At 52.6% G+C, this 21,154-nt stretch overlaps 1 protein-coding gene and 1 long non-coding RNA gene across 2 annotated transcripts; one reads left to right on the forward strand and one right to left on the reverse strand.

Annotated features, from left to right (window-relative positions):
* Positions 1 to 1,941: 1,941 nt before the first annotated feature.
* LOC309843295 lies at positions 1,942 to 5,581 on the forward strand. Its single transcript, XR_014300050.1, has 3 exons — positions 1,942 to 2,279; positions 2,933 to 3,066; positions 3,696 to 5,581. It is a non-coding gene; the product is annotated as an uncharacterized lncRNA (long non-coding RNA).
* Positions 5,582 to 12,384: 6,803 nt separating this feature from the next.
* On the reverse strand, positions 12,385 to 20,091 carry CLEC3B (C-type lectin domain family 3 member B). The gene is made up of 3 exons (XM_082686158.1): positions 19,802 to 20,091; positions 15,454 to 15,552; positions 12,385 to 12,920 (listed from the first exon to the last, which is right to left on the reverse strand). The coding sequence occupies exons 1-3, from the start codon at positions 19,908 to 19,910 to the stop codon at positions 12,520 to 12,522; spliced, it is 609 nt and encodes a 202-aa protein (XP_082542284.1). The 5' UTR covers positions 19,911 to 20,091; the 3' UTR covers positions 12,385 to 12,519.
* Positions 20,092 to 21,154: the final 1,063 nt, after the last annotated feature.

Raw genomic sequence — 21,154 nt, forward strand, 5'->3', positions numbered from 1 at the left:
AAGATGTTTCTATCTGTCTTCAGATCCTTGCCAAGAGTTGAGCAGTAATTGAACATGGAATCACATCTGCTTTGGTCTGCATGAAGAATTTTAGAACAGGTGGCACTAAACTGCATGCTATCTGTTCTGCTGGGTATCCAACTCAATTCAGTCATTTTGATTCACTCCTATCGAATACATACGATGTGGAAGACATGGAGCGAAGGCTTAGCGTGGGTGGAAAAGCAGCTGCCACGTGAAGTGCTAGAAGGAAAGGTTCCCACTTGTGGCAGATGGGATGCGGAAGGGGGCTGGGGGAGGAGATTACAAACCTTAGGTGATTGCATTCATCCATTCATTCAAGGAGTGGGGCATGCTCTCTTCAGCTACTAAGACAATTCTAAACTAGACGAGGAACGTTAGGCTGAGGCTGCAGGGGCAGTAAGAAAATGTGATGAGGACTCTGCCCGTTTTCATTCAGTTTCCCCAATTTGGAGCTTTTTTTTCTAGCATTCCTCCCAAGGTAACAGAAAATGCATTGCAAGTTACTTACATTAGCAAACAAGCTACATTAATCTAAAAACCAATTAAAGCATATTGCAATGATTTCCTAGCAATATCCTTTTACTAATAACTTGCATTTTGGATGCTATAAAAAGAAATCATGCACTCTATCATGGTCCTCACGACGACCAGAGCAGCTAGAAGGTGGTAGATTCTGCACCTGTAAGAAACAGGCTCACCTCAAGCTTTAATCTTAATTCCAAACCTTTGCAGAGAGAACTACTGTTTCTTTAATAGCAAGCTAATATTGTTCTCACCTGAAGGGGAGAGGAAACCCATATTCAGGCCATCCAGAAAAAAGTAAAAAATAAAAATACCCAAAGGCTCGCTGGAGAGGGTGGCACTCTGGAGAGTGTGGACACTTCTACAATGTTTTAGTCCCTTCTCAAGTTTCTCAGTTGACATTTCTCAAGTTCTCTTTCCCTGGTTCTTTAAGGGACCCAAACAATCAGGAAGAAGGTTTTGAAGATAATGGCTACACTAGGGATGAGCTTCTACGGAACAGACTCCATCCTTGACCCTTCTCTGAACAGATGCCCCGAGATGCTGCACAAGCGATAACGTGCGGAGAGCGGAAGGGAATCACGAGCTTCATCCCCTTGGCTGGTCAAATTCTTCCAGCAAATCCCAATGAAAGAGCTCTTGCCATAAGAGGACCACTACACATAGGACTGCTGGTGTTCAGGGGACATCTTCCTCCCAGACATCTCCAAGAGCTGCCCCCAAAATACCACCAACAACAAAAATCCCCATGCAAAGATCCTCATCTTTCCAGATTTCCCTACGTCCTGAGGTAAAGCTCTCATCCTGGGGCTGGGAGGCAAGAGCCCTGAGGCCAGACAACGCAGATCCTTTCTTCCTTCTCGCCTCCCAGGGTAGAACAAGGCAGGTCTTGAGACCTGTATCCAAACCAGCTGTCCCTGCTCTCCATCCTGCCGCCCACTTCCAAGTCGTGATTTTAAACTATGTTTGAAACGGACCAGGATGTGGACAGTTGGCGCAAAAGACACCTGGGGCCTGGGCCGCAGAGGCCCAGAGAGTGAGAGAGACCCTGAGGTTTGGAGGAGGAGACCCCGTGGGCGATGCTTAAGGGAAGGGAGGGAGCGGGAGGCCAAGGCGGAGCGAGGGCGTGGCGGGGGCGGGTGGGGCTGGACTTGTGAGGATTGGGAAATGGACGAGGCAGGGGCGTGGTGTAGGGGGGGACCTGCTGGAGAGGGGAGGGGCGGGAGCGGAGAGGAGCCAGATGGGGCGGGGGGCGCGGCCTGGAAGGGCGGGGCCAAGCGAAGCCGGGTTGGGGCGGAGCCTGACGGGGGCGGAGGGCGGGGGCGTGTGAGGGCGGAGCCATGCGGGGGCGGGGGCGTGCGGGGCGGGGCGGGGCCGGGTGGCGGTTGGCTGGTCTCTGCAGGCGGTTGGCGCCGTTGGTCTCGCGAAGTCGAGTCCGTTCTCTTCCCTCCGCACGCTGGCCCGCTCCGCACACTGCAGAGAACGGTCCTCCGGTGAGGGTGGGACAGCACCGCGAAGGTGGTGGGCTCCGGCCCGACCCGGCCCGGCCCGCAAAGGGGCCTTGCACGTGGATTTCCAGGGAGAGGGCACCGATCGGCGCGCAGAAGCCTGTCGAAGGCAGGGCTGAGGCCACAGCGGCGTGCGAGGGAGGAAACTGCCAGGACCCCCAGTCGAGGACGTGGGCGGATGGAGAACGAGCTCGTTTATCCATGAAACTGCCACGGGCTGGCCGGGTGAGTTTCTGGTAAACGTATTCACCGCCGAGGACAGAAGAGGTTTGCTCTAGCAGACACCCCATCCAGGGTTTAGGCCCCCCTTTACGGGGGCAGGGGGGTGGTGGTGAGCATGCATCTCCCCCGTTGGGACCCGACATCCTGCCACAGTTGAAGTCCGCAGCTCGGAAGGATGGCAGTGTGCAAGGATGGCGAGGCTTCGGGCCCTCCTGCCGCGGCACCTGCCGCTCCTCCCACGGGGCCCAGGTGGGAAGTGCGGAATCCCTTCAGGCACCTGTCTGTTCCTCGAGCTCGTGGCCCCTTTCGTCTCCTTCCTCCTTAAAAGCGTGTTTTCCGGGGCGCCTGGGTGGCTCAGTGGGTTAAAGCCTCTGCCTTCGGCTCAGGTCGTGATCTCAGGGTCCTGGGATCGAGTCTCACATCGGGCTCTCTGCTGGGCGGGGAGCCTGCTTCCTCCTCTCTCTCTCTGCCTGCCTCTCTGCCTACTTGTGATCTCTCTCTCTCTGTCAAATAAATAAATAAAATCTTTTAAAAAAAAAAAAAAGCGTGTTTTCCTAAAGGCTTCCCCTCACTCGTTGGAAGTTGGGCTGTTGATTTTGGCCTCTTGAGTCTCTGGAAGGCCACCCTCATTACTGATCTGTTGTTTCTCTTGAAAGGCCTGTGTATTTTCTAAATTGGTGGCTGCTTGGAGAACCCAAGGTGGAGTCTTGAGAGAATATGATAAAGGCTGCTGTTGAGGCTGGGCCGCAGGCATCTGCTCTGGAGTCTAGCTTCCTTCTGACACATAAAGGTAAGGGGAACGCTTGCCCATCTGGGGTTCCCGCTTCAGCTGGCATTCAGAGGTGGGTTTTGAACTCCATTCCCAGGGACAGATGTCCCTCTCCTCTTCTCCCTGACCCCTCTCTGAGTGCTTCTCTGCCCAATCTTGCCAGCCCCACACCATTTCCTCCCCACATCTATTTTCCCTTGGCTGAGTGATACTTCAAGGGCAGAGGATTCCCAGGGGGGATGAACTTGGCCTGCCTCCAAGGTTCCATGTGCAGCTTTGTTTCCCTCTGATGTTCTTAACTATTCTCTCTCCCTGAGATGATCCGACTTTCCCCATCCTGTTCTCGGTACCTTCCACCTTTCCCTCACCCTGCCAGTTTCTCCCATCCACAAGCAAGCACTTTTTGTATGTTGGCCATTGGTCTCAGCTTGTTCTCGTCCTTGACTTGTTTAAGACTTACTTTGCAGGTCTGTGAGGGACACATGGAGCTCCCATTTTGTATGAATTTTTCAAGGCCACAGAGCCACTAGTTAGAATGAGAAGTGGAGTCAGGAAATTCATCTATACCTCTGCTATGTGTATGAAACCTTTTTTTTTCTTTTTTTGGTCATTGTCTTGACTTCAGTTTCTTCTCTCTCTCTCTCTCATAGGATGGATCCAGCACCTTGGAAACAGGCCCGGGAGCTGAAGTCCCAGGACAGGCCAGAACCTGGCCACATGTGGACCACCTGTCTCTGTCCATAGGCAAAGACCACCAGGAACAAAGTTGGATTTACTGATTTGTTGCAATGAGGGAGACTGCATACCTGTCTCTATGAGTCCAGGGACATCTCAGTCCAAAGGACTTACAATAGAACTTGTGTGAGGTACCGTGGGGGCAGTTTCAAGGAAGCAGGATCAATTCTATGATCGGGTATCTCAATTTTTATATAGAACGTGAAACAAAAGCAGCAGAGCTTAAGCTGTGGTTGGTAAAGAGACAGCCTTCACTTGTGTTAGCTTGGGGTGGGGAACGTTGGTTTTTATGGTTTACATAGTGGCCATGATATTGTCTGCCCTCAGACATGACCATGGAATGGTCCCGTATTGTCAGACTTTGGGATCTGTGAGACTGGCTTTGTTCCACAGCAGAACTTCACAGTCTAGCTGTGAGCCCCTGGCTGGTCTGAGCCTGCTGCCATGGACTGTTTTCTCTTTCTCACTGCAAAGGCAAAGCCTTGACCCTCAACTTGCAACCTTCTCTCCTAGTCTCATATCTTCATGGTGGGATAGCGATCATCCCACTGGAAGAGGAAGAACGGATGGTTGAGAATAAGGAGAGAGATTTGTGGGAGGTAGACTAGGGAGGGAATAGCAGCTTAGCTTAAAATATCCATATCTCTGTCACCTGTACAGATCCAGGGTTCCCTTCCTCTCTCAGGATAGAATGGGATTCCAGAGCCATGTTGGCAGGGGTGGGGCAGGAAGCAGGGTGGGAGGGATTAGGATATGATTGCTGAGCAGGTGATTTCTGAATTACTGAAAGAAGGTCCCAGTAAAGGGGTGGGGAAGGCAATAAGAAGTGGTCATTCTTAGCACAGATAATCCTCACTTAGAAATACAATCCACTCCCTTAGGAAACCGAGGTAGTGTGATCATACAACCCAATTTTCTGATACATCCAGTTATAATACCTTTATCGTAACTATTCGATTACCTGGGATATAGTTTTGCTACAAACGATCTGGGTTTATACAAATCAATTTTTGTAGTGAAGGGAATCCATTACTTGTCTGATCCTCTGAGGAACAGACAGCAAAATGGGATTAGACATGCAAGAGGGTTATTTGGGGAAACACCTGTGAGGAAGCAAGGGTTTGAGGGAGCAGGAACAGGCAGGGGGAGCCTTCCGACCTATCAGCCCAGCCCTCCTGCTGAAGCAGGGAGGGAGAGGAGGACGGAGGGGAAGAAGCACAGGCCACAGGCTGCAGGGCAGTTCTGAGAAAATCTTGGCCAGGCCGCTGGGGTCTCCCGAGACTGAACTTCCCCATTAGAAGAGTCCCCAAGTCGTCATTGGGTGGGAACCGTGTGGCACCGGGGACCCCTGCTGTGCCCCTGCTGTGCCCCTGCCGTGCACCTGCCGTGCTCAGTCATTGCCCAGAGGCGGCCAGGGGGGTGCCTGGCCTCCTGTCCCTTGGGAGGGCGGGGGGTGGCAGTTGAGGCTGTCAGTCTGCTCTGCTTCTTGCCACTTGCTCTCTTGTAGCCATCGGAGCCCCACCCTGGGGAGGGGGGCACACGAGGCTTCAGTTGGCGGCACCCCCAAGTCAAAATGGAACCCAGTTTAAATCCTCCTAGAAGCAGGGGCCAAGATGGGATTAGACAGGCAACAGCTTTATTGAGGGAGATGCCGTGAGGATAAAAGGGGGCAAGGGGTGGGGGGGGGGGGAACCTAAGCAAATGTGACACAACCTGTGCACTACTGGTGAAGGTGAAAAAATAAACTCACAGAAGAGTGTTTCCTTTAAAACCCTCTGTAAAAAAAAAAAATTAAATTAAATTAAATTAAAAAACCGTGAAGTCATGTGTGCTGAATATGGGCTTGGGAAATATGCTTTTTAAGACCCTGAATTCAGAGCATCAGACAAATAGGATACAGCTCAACTATCTTTTGCATGGTTCTTTTCTGTGAGGGCTTCGCCAGGACCCTCTTCACTCACTGCTTCCTCGCCTCTCCATGGTGGGGAGAGGGTGATTTTGCCCCCGCAAAGGACACACAGCAATGTCTGTGGCCATCTGGGCTGTCACAGCTGGAACCGGCCCTGCAGGCATCTAGTGGGTGGGTGTCAGGGATGCTGATGTTCGGCAATGCACAGAACAGCCCCCACAGCAAAGGGTCATCCGGCCCCAAATGTCAGTAGTGCTAAGGCTGAGAAACTGCCCTGCCAGTCCTCTTCACCCTCTTGCAAGGAAGCCAGCAACATGGGCTTCGTGGGAAGACCCCAGGGTCCAGGACCTCCTGATGGAGGTGTCCCACCACCACCCTGCCCCTGGAATCAGGCTCAGTCAATAAAGCTTCAGACAGCCAGAGACCTACCAGGAAACTGGGCAACAGAGCTAGAGCAACCTGCAGAAGGCCAGCCAGCGCTTGCTATTTCAATAAGTTTTGTTTAATGAAGTTCCCAGACCCTTAAAAGATTTCCAAAGGTGTAACTAAAGCATGTGAGACGCCTTATATAAGTTATGGAAACTCATGGCAGAAAGTAAAATGCCTGAGCCCTTGATCCCAAGCAATATGTTTTATATGCTGTCATCTGACACATACCCACGCCCACCCTGACATTGTGTCAGTTGCATTTAGAATGGAATTTGAAACTTGCCCAGCCCATCTTGCTGAAAATCAACTGAGTCTGGGGGACTCTCACTAGAAATTTTTCCTGGAAACACTAGCTGGCAAACATGGAGATCGCTTTTTCTCCTTCCGGTTGACCCCAAGTGTTTGTGTTTTTTGTCCCAGCCAATAGGACAAGCAGCACCAGGGAAACTCCGGGGTCAGCAGTTCTTAGGAACCTTGCCATTGGGAGAATGGAACCCCACATTCCCATGTGTGTTCACTTAGTCTTTATTAAGGGAATGTGCTAGCACTTAGCCCCAGAGATCCAGGTGACTTTGCCCTCCGACTGCAGGGCATGGACATAAAAATGTCAACATGTGTTCGTGTACTTCAGCCCCCATCCAGGCTGCCCTGTCAGTTGCAGCGGGAGTCTGACCAGACTGCATGGCCCAGACCCATACCCACCGCTAGCTGCCTTTCAGCTGGGTTCACCCACTGGGAAGGAAGCACCTGCCAAGCTGGGGGAGGGGGGCAAAGACGCAGGTGTTTGGGTATTTCTCCCAGTCCCCCTTTGGGCGCTGGGCTGCATTTTCTGTCTGTGGTTGTGTCCCTCTGCACAGAGCTCTCTCACGTGTTTTTTTTTTTTTTTTTTTAAAGATTTTTATTTATTTATTTGACAGAGAGAAATCACAAGTAGATGGAGAGGCAGGCAGAGAGAGAGAGAAGGAAGCAGGCTCCCTGCCAAGCAGAGAGCCCGATGCGGGACTCGATCCCAGGACCCTGAGATCATGACCTGAGCCGAAGGCAGCGGCTTAACCCACTGAGCCACCCAGGCGCCCTCTCACGTGTTTCTGCTGTGAGGCTCCCCTAGCACCATTTGCGCCCCCCCCAAAGTCCTGCCCTACAGAGTGCTCCCTGCTGTGGCGAGCTTCTGAATGCCCGCTATCCCTTGCTCACTTGCTGAGAACGCCCATATCTTTTGTTTAAAAAAAGATTTTATCTGAGAGAGAACAAGAGAGTCCAAGCAGGGAGAGAGGCAGAGGGAGAGAAAGAAGCTGGCTCCCCACGGAGCAAGGAGCCCCTACGGGTGCTCCATCCCAGGGCCACCGGGATCACAACCTGAGCCGAAGGCACACGCTTAACCACCTGAGCCACACAGGCGCCCTCATATCTCTCTAAATATAGGGCTCCTCACCATGGTTTTGGGGACTGTAAAAAGGACCAAGCAAGCCGCAACTATGCAAAACAGCCTTCACGATCCATGGGGAAAATTACAGACTGGCCTTTCACTGGCCTTTGTGAAAACATTAAAACCCTTTTAATGCTGATAAAAGGAAAAGTAGTACCAATACTAAATACACTAATTAGAAACATTGCAGACATTGAGAAAGTATTTCTTGGAAAAGTCTAGCCAGGAGGAGTTGGAACAGCGCCTTGCCTGTTCCTAACTCCCCACCTATAATCGAATTTCAAGTTTCATTGAATTGCCGCATTTTCATCGTTATTGGCCAGTTCCCTGTTTGTTACCCTTCTTTGCAAAATGTCCCCCGAGTTCATCGGTGGGAGACCAGGAGGCACCACAACTGCTGGCTTTGCTGTCTGTGCATGAATGGAGTGACCCGTGTGCAGAGGCCAGTTACCCACCGTCTTGGAAAGAGGTCACGTGGCTGGCCACCGATCACATTGCGTGTCTGCTGTTTACCTAGTGATTTCTGGACGGAAGAGCTAGCCATTCAATTGTACCTTTGCAACTGAGGCTGTACACACTTTGTTGCAGTTAATATACCAGTGTCACTGAAATTGTAACCATCTTGTTGGGGTCTGGCATAATTTAAAACCCCTGAAATTAACAATAATTGAAATTCATCTATATCAGAACCGTGCAAAATGAGGGCTGTCTATAGTCCTTAAGAGCCCTTTGAACCGAGTTTGCTTCCTGCTAAGACCATAACTGATACAGTGTGTGACTAACTCTCCAAGGGAGTGAAAAAGGAAGCTTCACAGAATGCAGCCAGGGTCCACCAAGATACGCCCTCTGTCTTCTGCCTCCAGCCTAGCAATGACTTATTCTACCATCCAGATGAGGGCAGGCAGAAAGCACCTGGGGTGTCACAACCTTCTAGATCTGGGCACTTGAAGAAGAGGGCTGCCCTGGAAGACGACTGACCCAAAAGTAAGGCTGATACCGCTGTGCTTAGGAACTAGGAATTTACTGAAACAAGAAATAGGGCCTGACCCAGATGCTCAGTTGAAAACATGCTTCTCCCATTAAAGACCCACAAGAGCAAGCTTTTGGGAACTAAATGAATGAATCATTTCTTCCTCAGTATGACTTAATTCTGCTTCCAAGCCTTTGTTCCCTCCCATGATCAAGCTTTGGGTCTGTAGTAGCTCCATGCTACAACTACAAACTGCTAGTTACCTACCATTTGCCCCTTCTTCCTCTTCTTCTTTTTAAGATTTTATTTATTTGACAGACAGAGATCACAAGTAGGCAGAGAGGCAGCAGAGACAGAGAGAGGGGGAAGTAGGCTCCGCACTGAGCAGAGAGCCTGATGTGGGGCTCAATCCCAGGACCCTGGGATCATGACCTGAGCTGAAGGCAGAGGCTTTAATCCACTGAGCCACCCAGGTACCCCTGCCCCTTCTTCTTTAGAGAGGTTTGATTTTTATTTGGGGAGCAAAGGTACCTACCAAAACCTTCCATGCATATAGGCATTTGACAAAGTTCTGGCCTATGAAATATAAAGAAAAGAGAGGCTCCTTAAAGGAAGCCGACTGGAACTTTCTTGCCCATTCTCCCATTTTCTTTTGCTTCATGCCTGGTAAGCAAATTATAATGGCTGGTGCTCCAGCAGCCATCACAGGCCATGAGGTGACCTCAAAGACAGGAAGCACACACTAGAATGGTAGAATGGGAAAGTTAAAGGAACTTGAACCCCCTAAGACCATAAAGATACCATACCAGCATTGGACTATCTACCTTCAGATTTCTATCTTAAGGCCCTGTTATTTGGGATTTTTCATTATATGCAACCAATGCTAATTCTAACTGGATAAACATGCCTATCTCCTACTGAAATTAACTTACAACAAGTGCTTCAAGTTGAGCCTCTACTTTTTGTTAAAATCAATATAAAACAGTAACCAAACTTATTTTGGCCAATCCTGATTAGTGGGCAAGGTATCACTGCTCAAGGCTTAGAATAGTAGGAAATTCAGACTGAGGCAGACCAATGAGGAAGATATTCTGGGGCTGATAGGTTTCTTCAAAAATCCTAACCCTGTAGCCCAGTGGTTCTCAGCCACTATTGCTTGGAATCACCTAGAGAGCTTCAAACCCTCTCAGTGCCCAGTCCCTCTCCCCAGATATTCAATTTAATTGGTCTAGTGTGCAGCCTGGGCATTGGGCTTTTTAAGCACCTCAGGTGATTCTAATGTCTGCCCAAAGTTGAGAATGACAGACCTAACCTCAACTCCTACACTGATATTTCAAAATTTCCCTTTGATTGGCATCTCCAAAGCTTTTGACACACCAGGAAACACACAATGGGAAAGAGAAAAAAGGGTAATGATTATGAAAGAGGCCTCAACATTAGTTCCAGGAGAATATGAAGAGACCATCTTTCCAGGAGAAGTTGAACCTCTTAGAATCCGACTTCCTATCATTGCTTACATTGGTTTGGAAACTTCTCCAAGGTTTGTATCTCGGAGCCAGAACCAGGACCAGTGAGATGAGTGAAGCACTGTGTGAAGCACTTGCCTGGGCTACAAAATTTAAGGAAGCATGAAAAAAATTTTAAAAATACAAAAATGAAAACAATCTCAGTAATCATGATAAATAATAATTGAACGTGAGATGTTTAAAAATAAAAATGAGTGCAAGTAAATCCATGAGGAACAAAGTGTCAAAGGCTAAAATAAAAACAAGTTCCCAGGACAGGGTGTACCCAGGTTTGCAAGCTATGGGTCTCTATTCCAAACGGAAGAGGAAGAGGGTCTGTGGCCCATTAGCGATGCCTAACGATTCTCTGGCCCATACTGCCCCCTGCTGCTGGAAGCGGGAAGTGCTCGCTGCCTGCACGCGATCCGCCGCCGTGGCACTTCTCCACCGGGGACCTTTGCTCTCCCACAGAGGCATGGTGCCCTCTTGCGGGAAGCCGCCCACTTCAGGAACTTTCAAAAGGCCGTGGTCACCTGCATCCATCTAGATTATAGCGCGGCGTGGGGAGGGGTGGTGTGTGTACCCAAACTGAGGGTGGCAAGATCTAGATTTGTCTCAGCTTTGCCTCTGAGTTGTCTTAAACAAATTGCATCAGCCTTCTGAGCTTCTTTCTTTCTTTAAGATTTTATTTATTTACTTAGAGAGCAAGAGAGGGGAGAAGGTCAAAGGGAAAAGTAGACTCCCCAAGGGGCTGGGAGCTTGATGTGGAAGTCCATCCCAGAACTCGTGACCTGAACCAAAGGCAGTCGCTCAGCCAACTGAGCCACCCAGGCTCCCTCTGAGCCTGTTTCTGCAACTCACGTGGATCTTTCTACTTCTTCCCATAATTATTGGATTACATGAGAGGCTTTCTGGGACAAAGCCCAGCAGACTGCCTGACACATTTCACGGTAAGCGACCTACCCGAGCCCACCTCACGGCCACGGATCGAATCAAACAGTCATCAATTTATTACTGAAGGCAAGGCACACTAAAAAAAGACCAGGGAGAAGAAGGTGCAGATGGTGGATGATACCACGGCTGATGGGACAAGGAAGACTTCCCGTACAAGGTGTCACTAGCCAGGACACGCCACAAGATGGCCAGGAGCCTCCTGGGGTCACCAGGCCACTTTTCCAATGTTTTATTTCAGGAAAGCTCCAGTACGTGAGGCAAGCATCACAGTGGTGGTGGAAAACCCAAGGCCCTTGGAATCAGCCCTGGGGTAAAATCGAGGCTCTGTCACTTACTAGCTGTGTGACCTTGAGGGAAGTCGCTTAACCTCCTTGAGTCTCAGCTTCCTTTCCTACAAAATGGGGATAATGACACATCTTGTCCTGGGTGGATAAGATTTTAATAAAACAACATACTGGAAGTTCCTGCGCTCTGGTGAGCTCAACAAGAGTTAGCTATTGCTAGCACGGAGCTCTTTGTAAGGAGTGGGAAGTGTTGGCCATGGTCCTATGGGGCTCCTAGACCAGCCCCCAGGGCGTGCTGGGGGAGGATGGGGATGCAAATTCTCCCACAGATGGTCTCTGCTCCTATCCCCACCCCTCAGCCCCCAGCAGGACTCAGACATCACTGCATCCCAGAAATAGATCCACACAACAGGAGGGGTTAGGGATGGGGTCACCCCTTCCCTGGAGTTGGGGAGGGAATACTGGATTCCAGCACGTGGAAGTGGAGTTTACAAAAGGAAACCTGGACATGGGAATCAGGGCTGTAACTTTGACAATTACTGTGTCCATGTCAATTTCCCCACTTCGATAATACTGCCATGGAAGAAAATGCCCTTGCTCTCTAAGTAAATACACGGAAGTATTTCAGGGTAAAGGGGGAATCATGTCTGCAATTTACTGTCAAATGGCGGGGGTGGGGGGTGGAATAAAAGGATAAAGCAAATACGGGGAAATGTTCATATTTGGAAGATCTGGGTGAAAGGTATCCAGGAATTCTTGCAACTTTTCTGTAAGTTGGAAATTCTACGATGATAAGAAGTTATACAAAGAAAAAAGACAGCAGCTGTCAGGGGTTCTGTTTCCCCTTACTCTTTCCTGTCCTCCTGCTGAGAATCCGTTGGTGCTGTGAAGTGTGTGTGTCCAGCCCGCTTTCCCTCTCCTCCTCCTCCCTTCCCCCCTCCTCCACTCTTCACCTCTTTCATTTCCCCCTCCCTATGCTCCCCTCCACCTCTTCCGCCCCTCCTCCCCCTCCCCCTTCTCCTTCCATCCCCCCCTTCCCTCAACCCCCTCCTCCCCTCCTCCCCCTCCTCCCGTCCTCCTCCCGTCCTCCTCCCGGGAGCTCTGGCAGAGGCGCAGCCACTCGCGGCCCAGCGGCACCAGCTTTATTTGCGCGAGCGCGAGCCCGGGCGGGGTGCGGGCCGAGCGGGGTTCGGGGCTGCCCGCCCCCATCACTCCCGCCCCCACCACCCCCACCCCCTCCCCCTCCCCCGCCGGCCCTGCGGCTACACGATGGCGAACTGGCAGATGTAGGGCAGCTTGTCGCGGCAGCGCTTGTCGAACCACTTGCCGTTGGCCGCGCCGGCCAGGGCGGCGCAGTTCTCGGCCTTGCCGCCGTCGGGCTGCGCGGTGATCTCCGTCTCCCAGTTCTTGTAGGCGATGTGGCCGCCGGTCATGTCCACCCAGACACCCTCGGACGCCATGTCGTTGAGGCCCAGCCAGATCTCGGCCTCGGCGCCCACGCTCTGGCGCAGGTACTCGTACAGGGCGTCGTTCTCGGAGCCCGTCTGCGGGGTGCCCAGCGTGCCCCCGCGCGAGATGCAGTCCTCGCTCGCCTCGTGGAAGGTCTTGGCCTGGGGGAAGGCCAGAAAACATTTCTTGTGCACCTTGGTACCCTTCAGACAGACTGCGAGGGGGGAAGAGACAGGGGAAGAGACGGCAATCAGCCAAGGTCTCCAGGGTCCCTAGCCCCAGGCCAACGCCTAGGGCCCCGTCCCCGCTTCTGCGACCCCGGCCCTGGACAGCCCACCCCCACCCAGGCTAGGGCTGTGACGGACACTAAGGAAGAGCCGGGATCCCCGTACTAGAGGAGAGCCCCTAGCTCAAGGTCACCGCCCTTCCCTGGGCACCACATCCAGTGCCTGGGAGGGTGTGCCAGTGTAGAGACAGGATCAGCTCTGGTCACAGGGGTGGAATTCTGAGGAGCCCTGTCAGCGTGGGAGGCTATGAACCTCCAAGGAATCGACAGACATGGGGGAGGGGTGGGAGGGAAGAACTGCCTTTTGCCATGAACTTTGTGCCAGGAAGTCCCCACCTCATCATCTCACCTCAGGGGGATAGTGCCGGCTAGGTTATATGGACTTTGGCCAAGCACAAAGGTTAGAAAGGAGAGAGATGTTAGAGCTCCTCCAGTAATCTCCCCCTACACCTTCCACTCTACTGATGAGGAGACTGTCACCCAGAATGGCACCGTGCTTCTAAACTTTCCCTCTGGGGCAGATACTGTTGGTCAACCCAACCAACAGCCATTCTCCACCCCCTTCTCCCTTGTCTGCCTCCACTACAGAGGCTGGGAAAGCTTCCTTCTTGCATCGAAGCTACAGGTGGTCATATGATAGAGATCTGATCAATAAGGTGGGAATGGAAGAACTTCACTGTCCTGAGAAATAGCTGGGCCACCTTTTCTCCTACATCTTGCCTTGAATACCGGCAGGATGCCTGGAGCTGGGGCAGCCATTTTGGCACCTTGAGGCAAAGCTTCTGAGCAAAAACTTACAGCTACCCACTCTCAGACTCAATTTTTGTTTAAGCTACTGTTAGGTGTTCTGTTTACTGGAAGCCAAAGCATGCTAGACTCTTCCCTTCTAGAGCCCCTTCACCCTACCTGCTATGTTAAGCAGGCTGTACAAAATCACGTGTTTGTCCACCCTTCAACAATTTCCTGAGTGTTGATATGTGGCAGGCACTATGGTGGGCTATGTGGTGGAAGAGACAAGGCAATCAAACATGGCCCCTTTGTTCCTGGGGCTTACCATCTAGTGGGGGAGGCAGACTTAAATAAGCAAACGAATAGATCATTACAAACTGCAATAAATACGATGAAGGAAGGAACATCATTTTGTGAGAGTTATAACTAAGGAGCCTGACTGAGGCGAGGGATTACAGGGTTCTCAGACAGGGATGCCATATAGTAGGTGGATCTCGCGGGGAGCAATTCAGGCTGCTGGAACAGCAGGTACAAAGGCCCCGTGGTGGGAAGGGCAGATTGTGGCACTTTAGAGGGACAGAAAGCTGGTCACTGTGCATGCTGAAAGGAGAGACCTGGGTGGGAGGAAGTGGGTGCAAACTGCCCAGTGAGAAGGATCTGGAGGTCTCTGAGGAGGCACGAGGGGAGCAGAGGACCCAAGGTTCGGGACATGCTGTCAGAGAAGCATCAGGTGAAAAGGTAGCTGTGACCACAGGGAGATTTGTAGATTGCCCAAGAAGGGGCAGTCCAGGTGATAACTGGAAAGGCAGCATAGCAGAGCTAAGAGCAAGACTGTTCCTTCCAGCTGTTAGCAAGACACTCCACGTCTTAGTGGGAAATGGAGGCGGGTTGTAGTAATAAGCCCCAGCAGGGGTATTCTGCACATAGAGCACTTGGAGCAGGGCCAGGCCCTCAGGATGCTCACCTGTGAGTGTTACCTACTACTGTTTGTATTCTCTGTGCTCCCCAGGGCACACTTACAAAGGAGAAGGTGGGATAGAGAAGCTATGAAAGGAACATGATGGGGGGGGGGGCGGAGAGAGAAAGATGAGCTGGCCAGGGAGGGGGCCCGACCTTGCCCCCAGGCTCTGCAGCTGTGTGCCTATGTCCACCCTTGCTTGTCTGGTGAGCGCAGAGCCAGGAAGCCCCAAACCCACCTTTCCTCACACCCAGGGCGCACTGGGCAGGCTGCTCCCATCCAGATCCTCACCTACTCACCAGCCAGGTGAGCGTGGGCGAGGAACGTGACCTCTCTGTGCCTCGGTTTCCCCCATTTCAAATGGGTAGGATAAACCCCGCCTTGACATAATTAGGATGATGAAGAGCGTCAGCACCAGCAAACGCAGTGAGGCACAGGGGAGTGACGCTAAGGTGCCCCTGAGGGCTGTGGGGGATGGGCTGAGTGGAGGGTCCTCTGGGGGCTCATGAGGAAGGTTGCGGTCCCTGCTCCACACAGCGCTCCTGGGGCCACGCTTCCGTTGGGTGGTAATGGGGAGGCTTTTTGTCCTTCGAGAGCATTCCCATAGGCACACGTGTCGGGGGATCGGCCCCAGAGGAGCAGGTGGAGGAGGGGGCTCCCTGGATCCTGACAGCTGGGGCCCCGGTCCTCCGCGTGCCTGGCTGCCCTTGCCTGAGCCCTCCTGGTCTGCGCTCCCCTCCCCACCCCTCACCCGCCCCGCGCATCTACGGTCACCTGTCTGCAGGGCCTGCTGCTCCTTCAACAGCGCCACCTCCTGGGCCAGGTTGTCCAGCTGGTTTTTGAGCTCCTCAAACATCTTCGGAGTCACAGCATCTGGGATGGACACAATCACAAAGCGGTGAAGAAGGCAGTGAGAGATGGGGGCGGGGCAAGGACGGGCTGGGAGAAGCCCTCGCTCTGTCGACCACAAGGGGGACAAGGGAAAGGAGGGCCCTAGACCTTGATACTCTGCACTGCTTTCTCCCAGTCCCCACTGATGGTAGTCTGAGGAATTGCTTGTCATTCTCCACCTGCCCGGAGACCCACCCTTCACCTGCTCCGATTCAAGAGAGACCCATGGTTTATTGAGGAGTGTGGCTGGGGGTCGTTTGGAGTTGGGATTGGTAGGGGCCGGGGAGGGGGGCATCCCCTACCACCCTCCCAGCTCCAGAGGAGAGCAAAGCAAAGGAAGCAGAACCAGATGCCCTTGAGACCTGCCAAGTTCACCTCCCAAGACTGGAGCAATGGGACACGGACCAGCAGAGCATGCGCTCCAGCCCGGGGCGTGGTGTGGCGGAACAGGTGCACATGTGCAAGGGCACTGAGGTCTCGAGGATGTGAGTAACCTGGGGCGAGCTGCTCATCTGTGAAAGAGGATGATAATGGCCCCACTTTAGGGGACTCTGGAGAAAATAGAGACTAAGAGTGAGAAAGCACGTGAGCAGCACTTGGCTAACAACAGACCCTGTGACCCATGTAAGCATCTCTTAGAGTCCTGCTTCACAAACAGGAAACCAGAGCCAGATGAAGATGGAAGAGCGCAGAGCCAGCAGTGGGCAGGGCTGGCTGAACCCAGGGCGCATATGGTTCTGGGCTTGATCCCCCACACCCCTTTGTGACAGGACCAGAGTCCTAATGTGAGCCAGCCTGAGCACAAAGATGTGTTGGGAGCTGGTTGTGCGCGAGCCATCAGAGGAAGGTGGGAAGCGTCTCTGTGTGTGTGTGTGTGTGTGTGTGTGTGTGTGTGTGTGTGTGTATGTAGAGCGCTCTGTGGGTGGACCCCTGTCTTACTGAAATCCCAGGGGCTTCAGAAAAGGCTGTGTGGCTTGGGGTGGAAGGCTGGGAAGTGCTTCCATGGTCCATTTAGCTGTGCCTGCATGGAGTCCAAGGTCATGAGCGATGAAGTCAGAGCTTTTGTCCACCCATAAGATGCTTTTGCACCTCAGGAATCTCAGGAAACAAATGCAAGCAAGAAACCTACTTGTATATACAGAAACTAGTGATGTAATTTACCAAATATGAGGAAAATAGCACCCGGATAAGCAAGGGGGGAAAAAGGGGGGGAGGAGGATTTAGGGTTGGCAAACTAGCCTGGCAGGGTTATGTGTGCCCCGTGCTGGGCCTCTGTCTTGGCAAGTTCATGGCAGCTCTGTACCAGTCATATAATGTATCAGCACAGTGTGCCAAGTGAGGTGGTGCAAGTTGGATACTGCACAAAGGCCCTCAGCTGAGGGAACTAGTGTGGACTCATGTCTAGTCCCTAGCCTTGCCCTGGCTATGCTGGGTCAGATCAGAGAAAGGGGTGCCTTTCTACAATTTGGCAGCTCAGAGGGGTACCTTTGTAATTTGCACCCAGGTGCCCGTGTGTGCAAGGGGCCCTCCAGGAAATGGTCAAGGAGGAAGGCACCAAAAGTGCTCCACCCAAGGAAGGTGTAGGAGTGAGTAATGTCTACAGCTCTGGGCGAGGAATCAGGAGGCCCTGTGCTACCCCTCTCCGTTTTTGAGCCTCAGATTCCTGATGTGTGTGATTGAAATGGACACCCTCCAGGTCCCCCAGTCCCTGTTCTGAGAGCCTGTGAGCCCCCTGCAGCCCTCCTGCCCACCCGAGCCTCCCTGCCAGGTGTGGCCACACGGCCACTAGAACTCCAGTCACCTGAGCCTTCCCCGCATGCATTACCCCCAGCTGACCTCATACAGCTGGCTAGGGAGACACCTCCCACCTAGGAGCTCCTGTAAGCACCCAGAGCTCTCCCCTGACCCTGGAGGTCGGGGAACGGGGGAGCTTGCCACACAGCCAGCCTCCCCTATCTGTTCATCCCCCCCAACCCCATTCCAGGCACCACTTGGCTCCTCTTCTGGACTCCCTCCCCCACGTTTGCACACAGCACCTACAGCTAGTTTGTTTCTGGGATTCTCAATCCTGGTGGCTCCTTGGAATCACTGGAGATTTGTGGAAAAGGCAGATGCTGCCCCATCCCCCAACCACCAGATCCAGCATCTCCACGGGTGGCGCGCCCAGGCTCCTGGATTGTAACAGATTCCAAGATGGTGCTGGCACCCAAGTGAGAGCCATCAAAGTTCCTGGGCCGATTTGCACCTTAACGAGCAGGGTGGTGACCCTTCCCTAGGGTGCTCGGCCCATATACCAGCTCCTCTGTGGAAAAGCGCTCTGGAAGCATTTGCTGGTGGAAGGAAGCAAACCAGGTGAGTCAGAGCACACCAAAGCGGGTTCCCGAAGGAGGCCAGAGCTGGACAGAACATTCCACCAGTGTCGTCAGCGGTCCTGCAGGCCTCCTCCTCCGTGGAGACACCCTGGGCCGGGTTTGCATGTGATAGCGCCGGAAAGGACCAAGTCGTTTTCTGGTCTGGACTTCTCCTTTTTCGTATGATACATGATTTGCATGATGAAATAACTAAATACTACATCTCTGGGAGCTGAGACATTAGCCACTGTTTTCCACATTTAAAAATTCTATTATCTGCCTTTGGAACTGCACCTCCTTTGGAAGACCACCCCTGGGTGGTCATTTTAGCTAATGCTCACGGACACAGTCGTGCGTGATAGTGACTCTGCTTTTTCATGAAAATTTTGCAGAGGTAATACCTGCATGTACCTTTTTAGAAACCCAAACAGTTCAAAACATTACAGTCTCCTTTCTGACTGACATTGCCTTCAGCTCCCCAGGTTTTCATCCCAGAGGTAATCACTGTCACTAACTCTTGTGGATCCTTCCAGAAAAAAATCTGACTCATATAAAAGGAAATGTGGGGGCGCCTGGGTGGCTCAGTCCTTAAGCGTCTGCCTTCGGCTCCAGTCATGATCCCAGAATCCTGGGATCGAGCCTTGCATCAGGCTCCCTACTCCGCGGGAAGCCTGCTTCTCCCTCTCCCACTCCCCCTGCTTGTGTTCCCTCTCTCGCTGTCTCTCTCTCTTTCAGATAAACAAATAAAATCTTAAAAAATTAAATCAATAAAAGGAAATGTGTATTTGTATATAAACCCACATTTCAAAATAAATGTAGGCATGGTATCCATTCGGTTTTGAACTTTTCCATTCTGTTTTGCACTTTCTGTTCTTAACTTTATAAACTGAACCTTTGAGGTCATTATCTGTCATCCACACATCTGCTCCTTTCTCTGTCACAGCCCTGGGTGGGTGGGTCGGGGTCGTCTCCACTGTCCCGAGGGACCTTTCCACATTCCGCTAGTCCACAGCCAACGGGCAGCTGTCCATCTACAGAGGAGGCTCAGAGAGCGGCCCGAGGACGGCCCACAGCCCCTCGCCTTGCCTCTTCCAGGCTCTTGGCTCTGGCCGCCCCTTTCTCTGCCTAAATCCACATTCTCATCCCCTGGAACTCTCTCTCGGAGCCTCAGAGCCCTGTGGGGGTGACAGGCCGGTTCATTGCCATGGCGTTTCGCTAATGTTGTCTCAACACAGCCTGGGGTGACCTCACCACAGGCACGCAGGCCTCCAAGGGTAGGCCCTGCTGCAGCCAAGGCAACCCAAGGACACCCCAAACCCAGAGGCAACAGAGGGAGTGCAAGCCTGCTCCTGGCATCCTCATTTGGGTTCCCACATTTTTGTTTTCTCAAGGCTTCGTAATACACTATCCCATGGAGAATTAACTGGGTCCTTTTTTTCCCCCCTGTGCATGAAGTAGATCATAGGGGCCAAGCACTGGGCTGTATAGCATTAAATCCTAACCAGACGGCTTGCTTTCAGCAAGTGCCACTATCCCCATTTTACAGTGGAGTAACCCCAGGTTTGGAGATTACAAAGCAGAGCCCATTGGCATTGCCATACCCCAGGTTTGATTTCTTTAACATATAGGAGGGTGGAGATGGGCGGAGTGGGTGTCGGTTTAGAAGATCTGGAAGGTTCTGTCTCATTCTAAGAGTCAGGGATCCTTCCAAGTCTGACAACCGCCCCTGATACTGAAGAATTTGCCCAGGGTCCAGGGGTAGCTCACAAAAGTTCCCTGGACTTATCAAGAAGGGAAACGAAGGGAAGGAACGTACGAAGCCGTGACAAAGAGGGTGACCACCCTTGGAAGATGGGGAGGAGCCCTGTCCCCCTCCTTACCTTTCTTGACATTTGCAGCCTTCTTGACCTTGGGGGCTGGCTGCTCAGCGGTGACCTGGGTCAGGAGCGAGAAGAGGCAGAGGAGCAGGTAGGCCCCCCAAAGCTCCATGCTGTTGCACCGGCTGGGGCTGCAGCTGCTGCCTAGCTTTGGCCTGGGTCCGGAGAGGAGTGGCGGCCACCGTCCGGCCCGCACGTCTTAAGGCAGCAGCCACGGGGACCTCTGTCCAGGAAACCCTCCCAGACGGTGCTGCGTGGCTTGCCAAAAAAAAAAAAAAAGAAGAAGAAAGAAAGAAAAGCCTGCAAAAGAGGCAGGCCTGCGAGAGCCTGGCTGCCTGGGGAACACCCACCCAGCGATCTGGCCCTGCCTTCTGAAGCAGACTCACTGTTTTCTAGAATTCTGAAATATACACAGTTGTTGTCCGAGCGCACATCTCTTGAGCAGTTCCGCTGGGCAGGAGTAGAGGTGCCCCCTTCCCCCAGCATTAGCTCAAAACAGGTACCGGGGCTCAACGCCTGACTGCATAGATAATTTTGTGTTTCCGTCTTTATACATTTGGTGCATCTTTGGGTCCAAATATCAGGGAATCCCTCTCCTTGCTTCACGTTTCTGTCTCTCCACCATCCTATCCTGAAGCAGAGGTGACCACACGGGGAGAGGGGGAAGGTGCGGGACAGGGTGGAGCAGGAAGAAAAGGTCGTCCTGGCCCAACAGGGTGGAGAAGGGCATGGGGGGGGTGGGGGCGGGGGTGACGCAGGGACAGGGACCCTGTACGGAGAGCTGGGGTCCAAGCGAGGAGAGGAGATCATCCCGCATGGGAGGTCGGGTGCGGGGCATGGACGGGATACGAGGGAGGTGACATATAGGGCTCCATCCATCAAATCAGCAAATCTGTTACAGAACAAGGGAGCCCGTTTCCTCATCATCTGAGAAGGGAGGGGCCAGTTTGGAGAGGCAGGTAACTAGAATGCTGGAGGATATCCCATGGTGGAGGATAACAATTAGAGCCATCGCTGTGCGACTGTGGACTTCAACACATAAAGATGAGCCCATGCGTTTAGATGGAAATGTCCCTAGCTGTCACTGGGAGTGCCGTGGAGCAGCAGCCCCTCCAAGGCCCCCAGCACCCCTAGCCTCCAAGCCCTGGCTTCTCAACCCAGCTTCCCCCGAAAAGGAACCAGAGCACCTGGACGAGAGGCCCGATTCCAGGGCCCAGGCAGGGAAAGTCAAAAATGAACAAGTTTCTCCAGAAAGCAGGCAAGTGAGTGCTCAAGGGATGATGGAGACATGCCGGGAGCACTTGCCGCCAGCTTGGGGGAGCTCCCAGGGCCCGACGGTCAGCAACTGCGGTGGTA

Source organism: Mustela nivalis (genome assembly GCF_964662115.1).
Source record: "Mustela nivalis genome assembly, chromosome: 1".
In the NCBI taxonomy this organism is placed as follows: domain Eukaryota; kingdom Metazoa; phylum Chordata; class Mammalia; order Carnivora; family Mustelidae; genus Mustela; species Mustela nivalis.

Excerpts from the sequence above, each read along its gene's own strand:
- CLEC3B (XM_082686158.1), bottom strand. The coding sequence starts at position 19,910 with ATGGAGCTTTGGGGGGCCTACCTGCTCCTCTGCCTCTTCTCGCTCCTG. Across the intron at positions 15,553-19,801 it reads GGCTGCAAATGTCAAGAAAG|ATGCTGTGACTCCGAAGATG; the intron begins GTAAGGAGGGGG and ends TGTCCATCCCAG. Across the intron at positions 12,921-15,453 it reads GCAGCAGGCCCTGCAGACAG|TCTGTCTGAAGGGTACCAAG; the intron begins GTGACCGTAGAT and ends CCCCCCTCGCAG.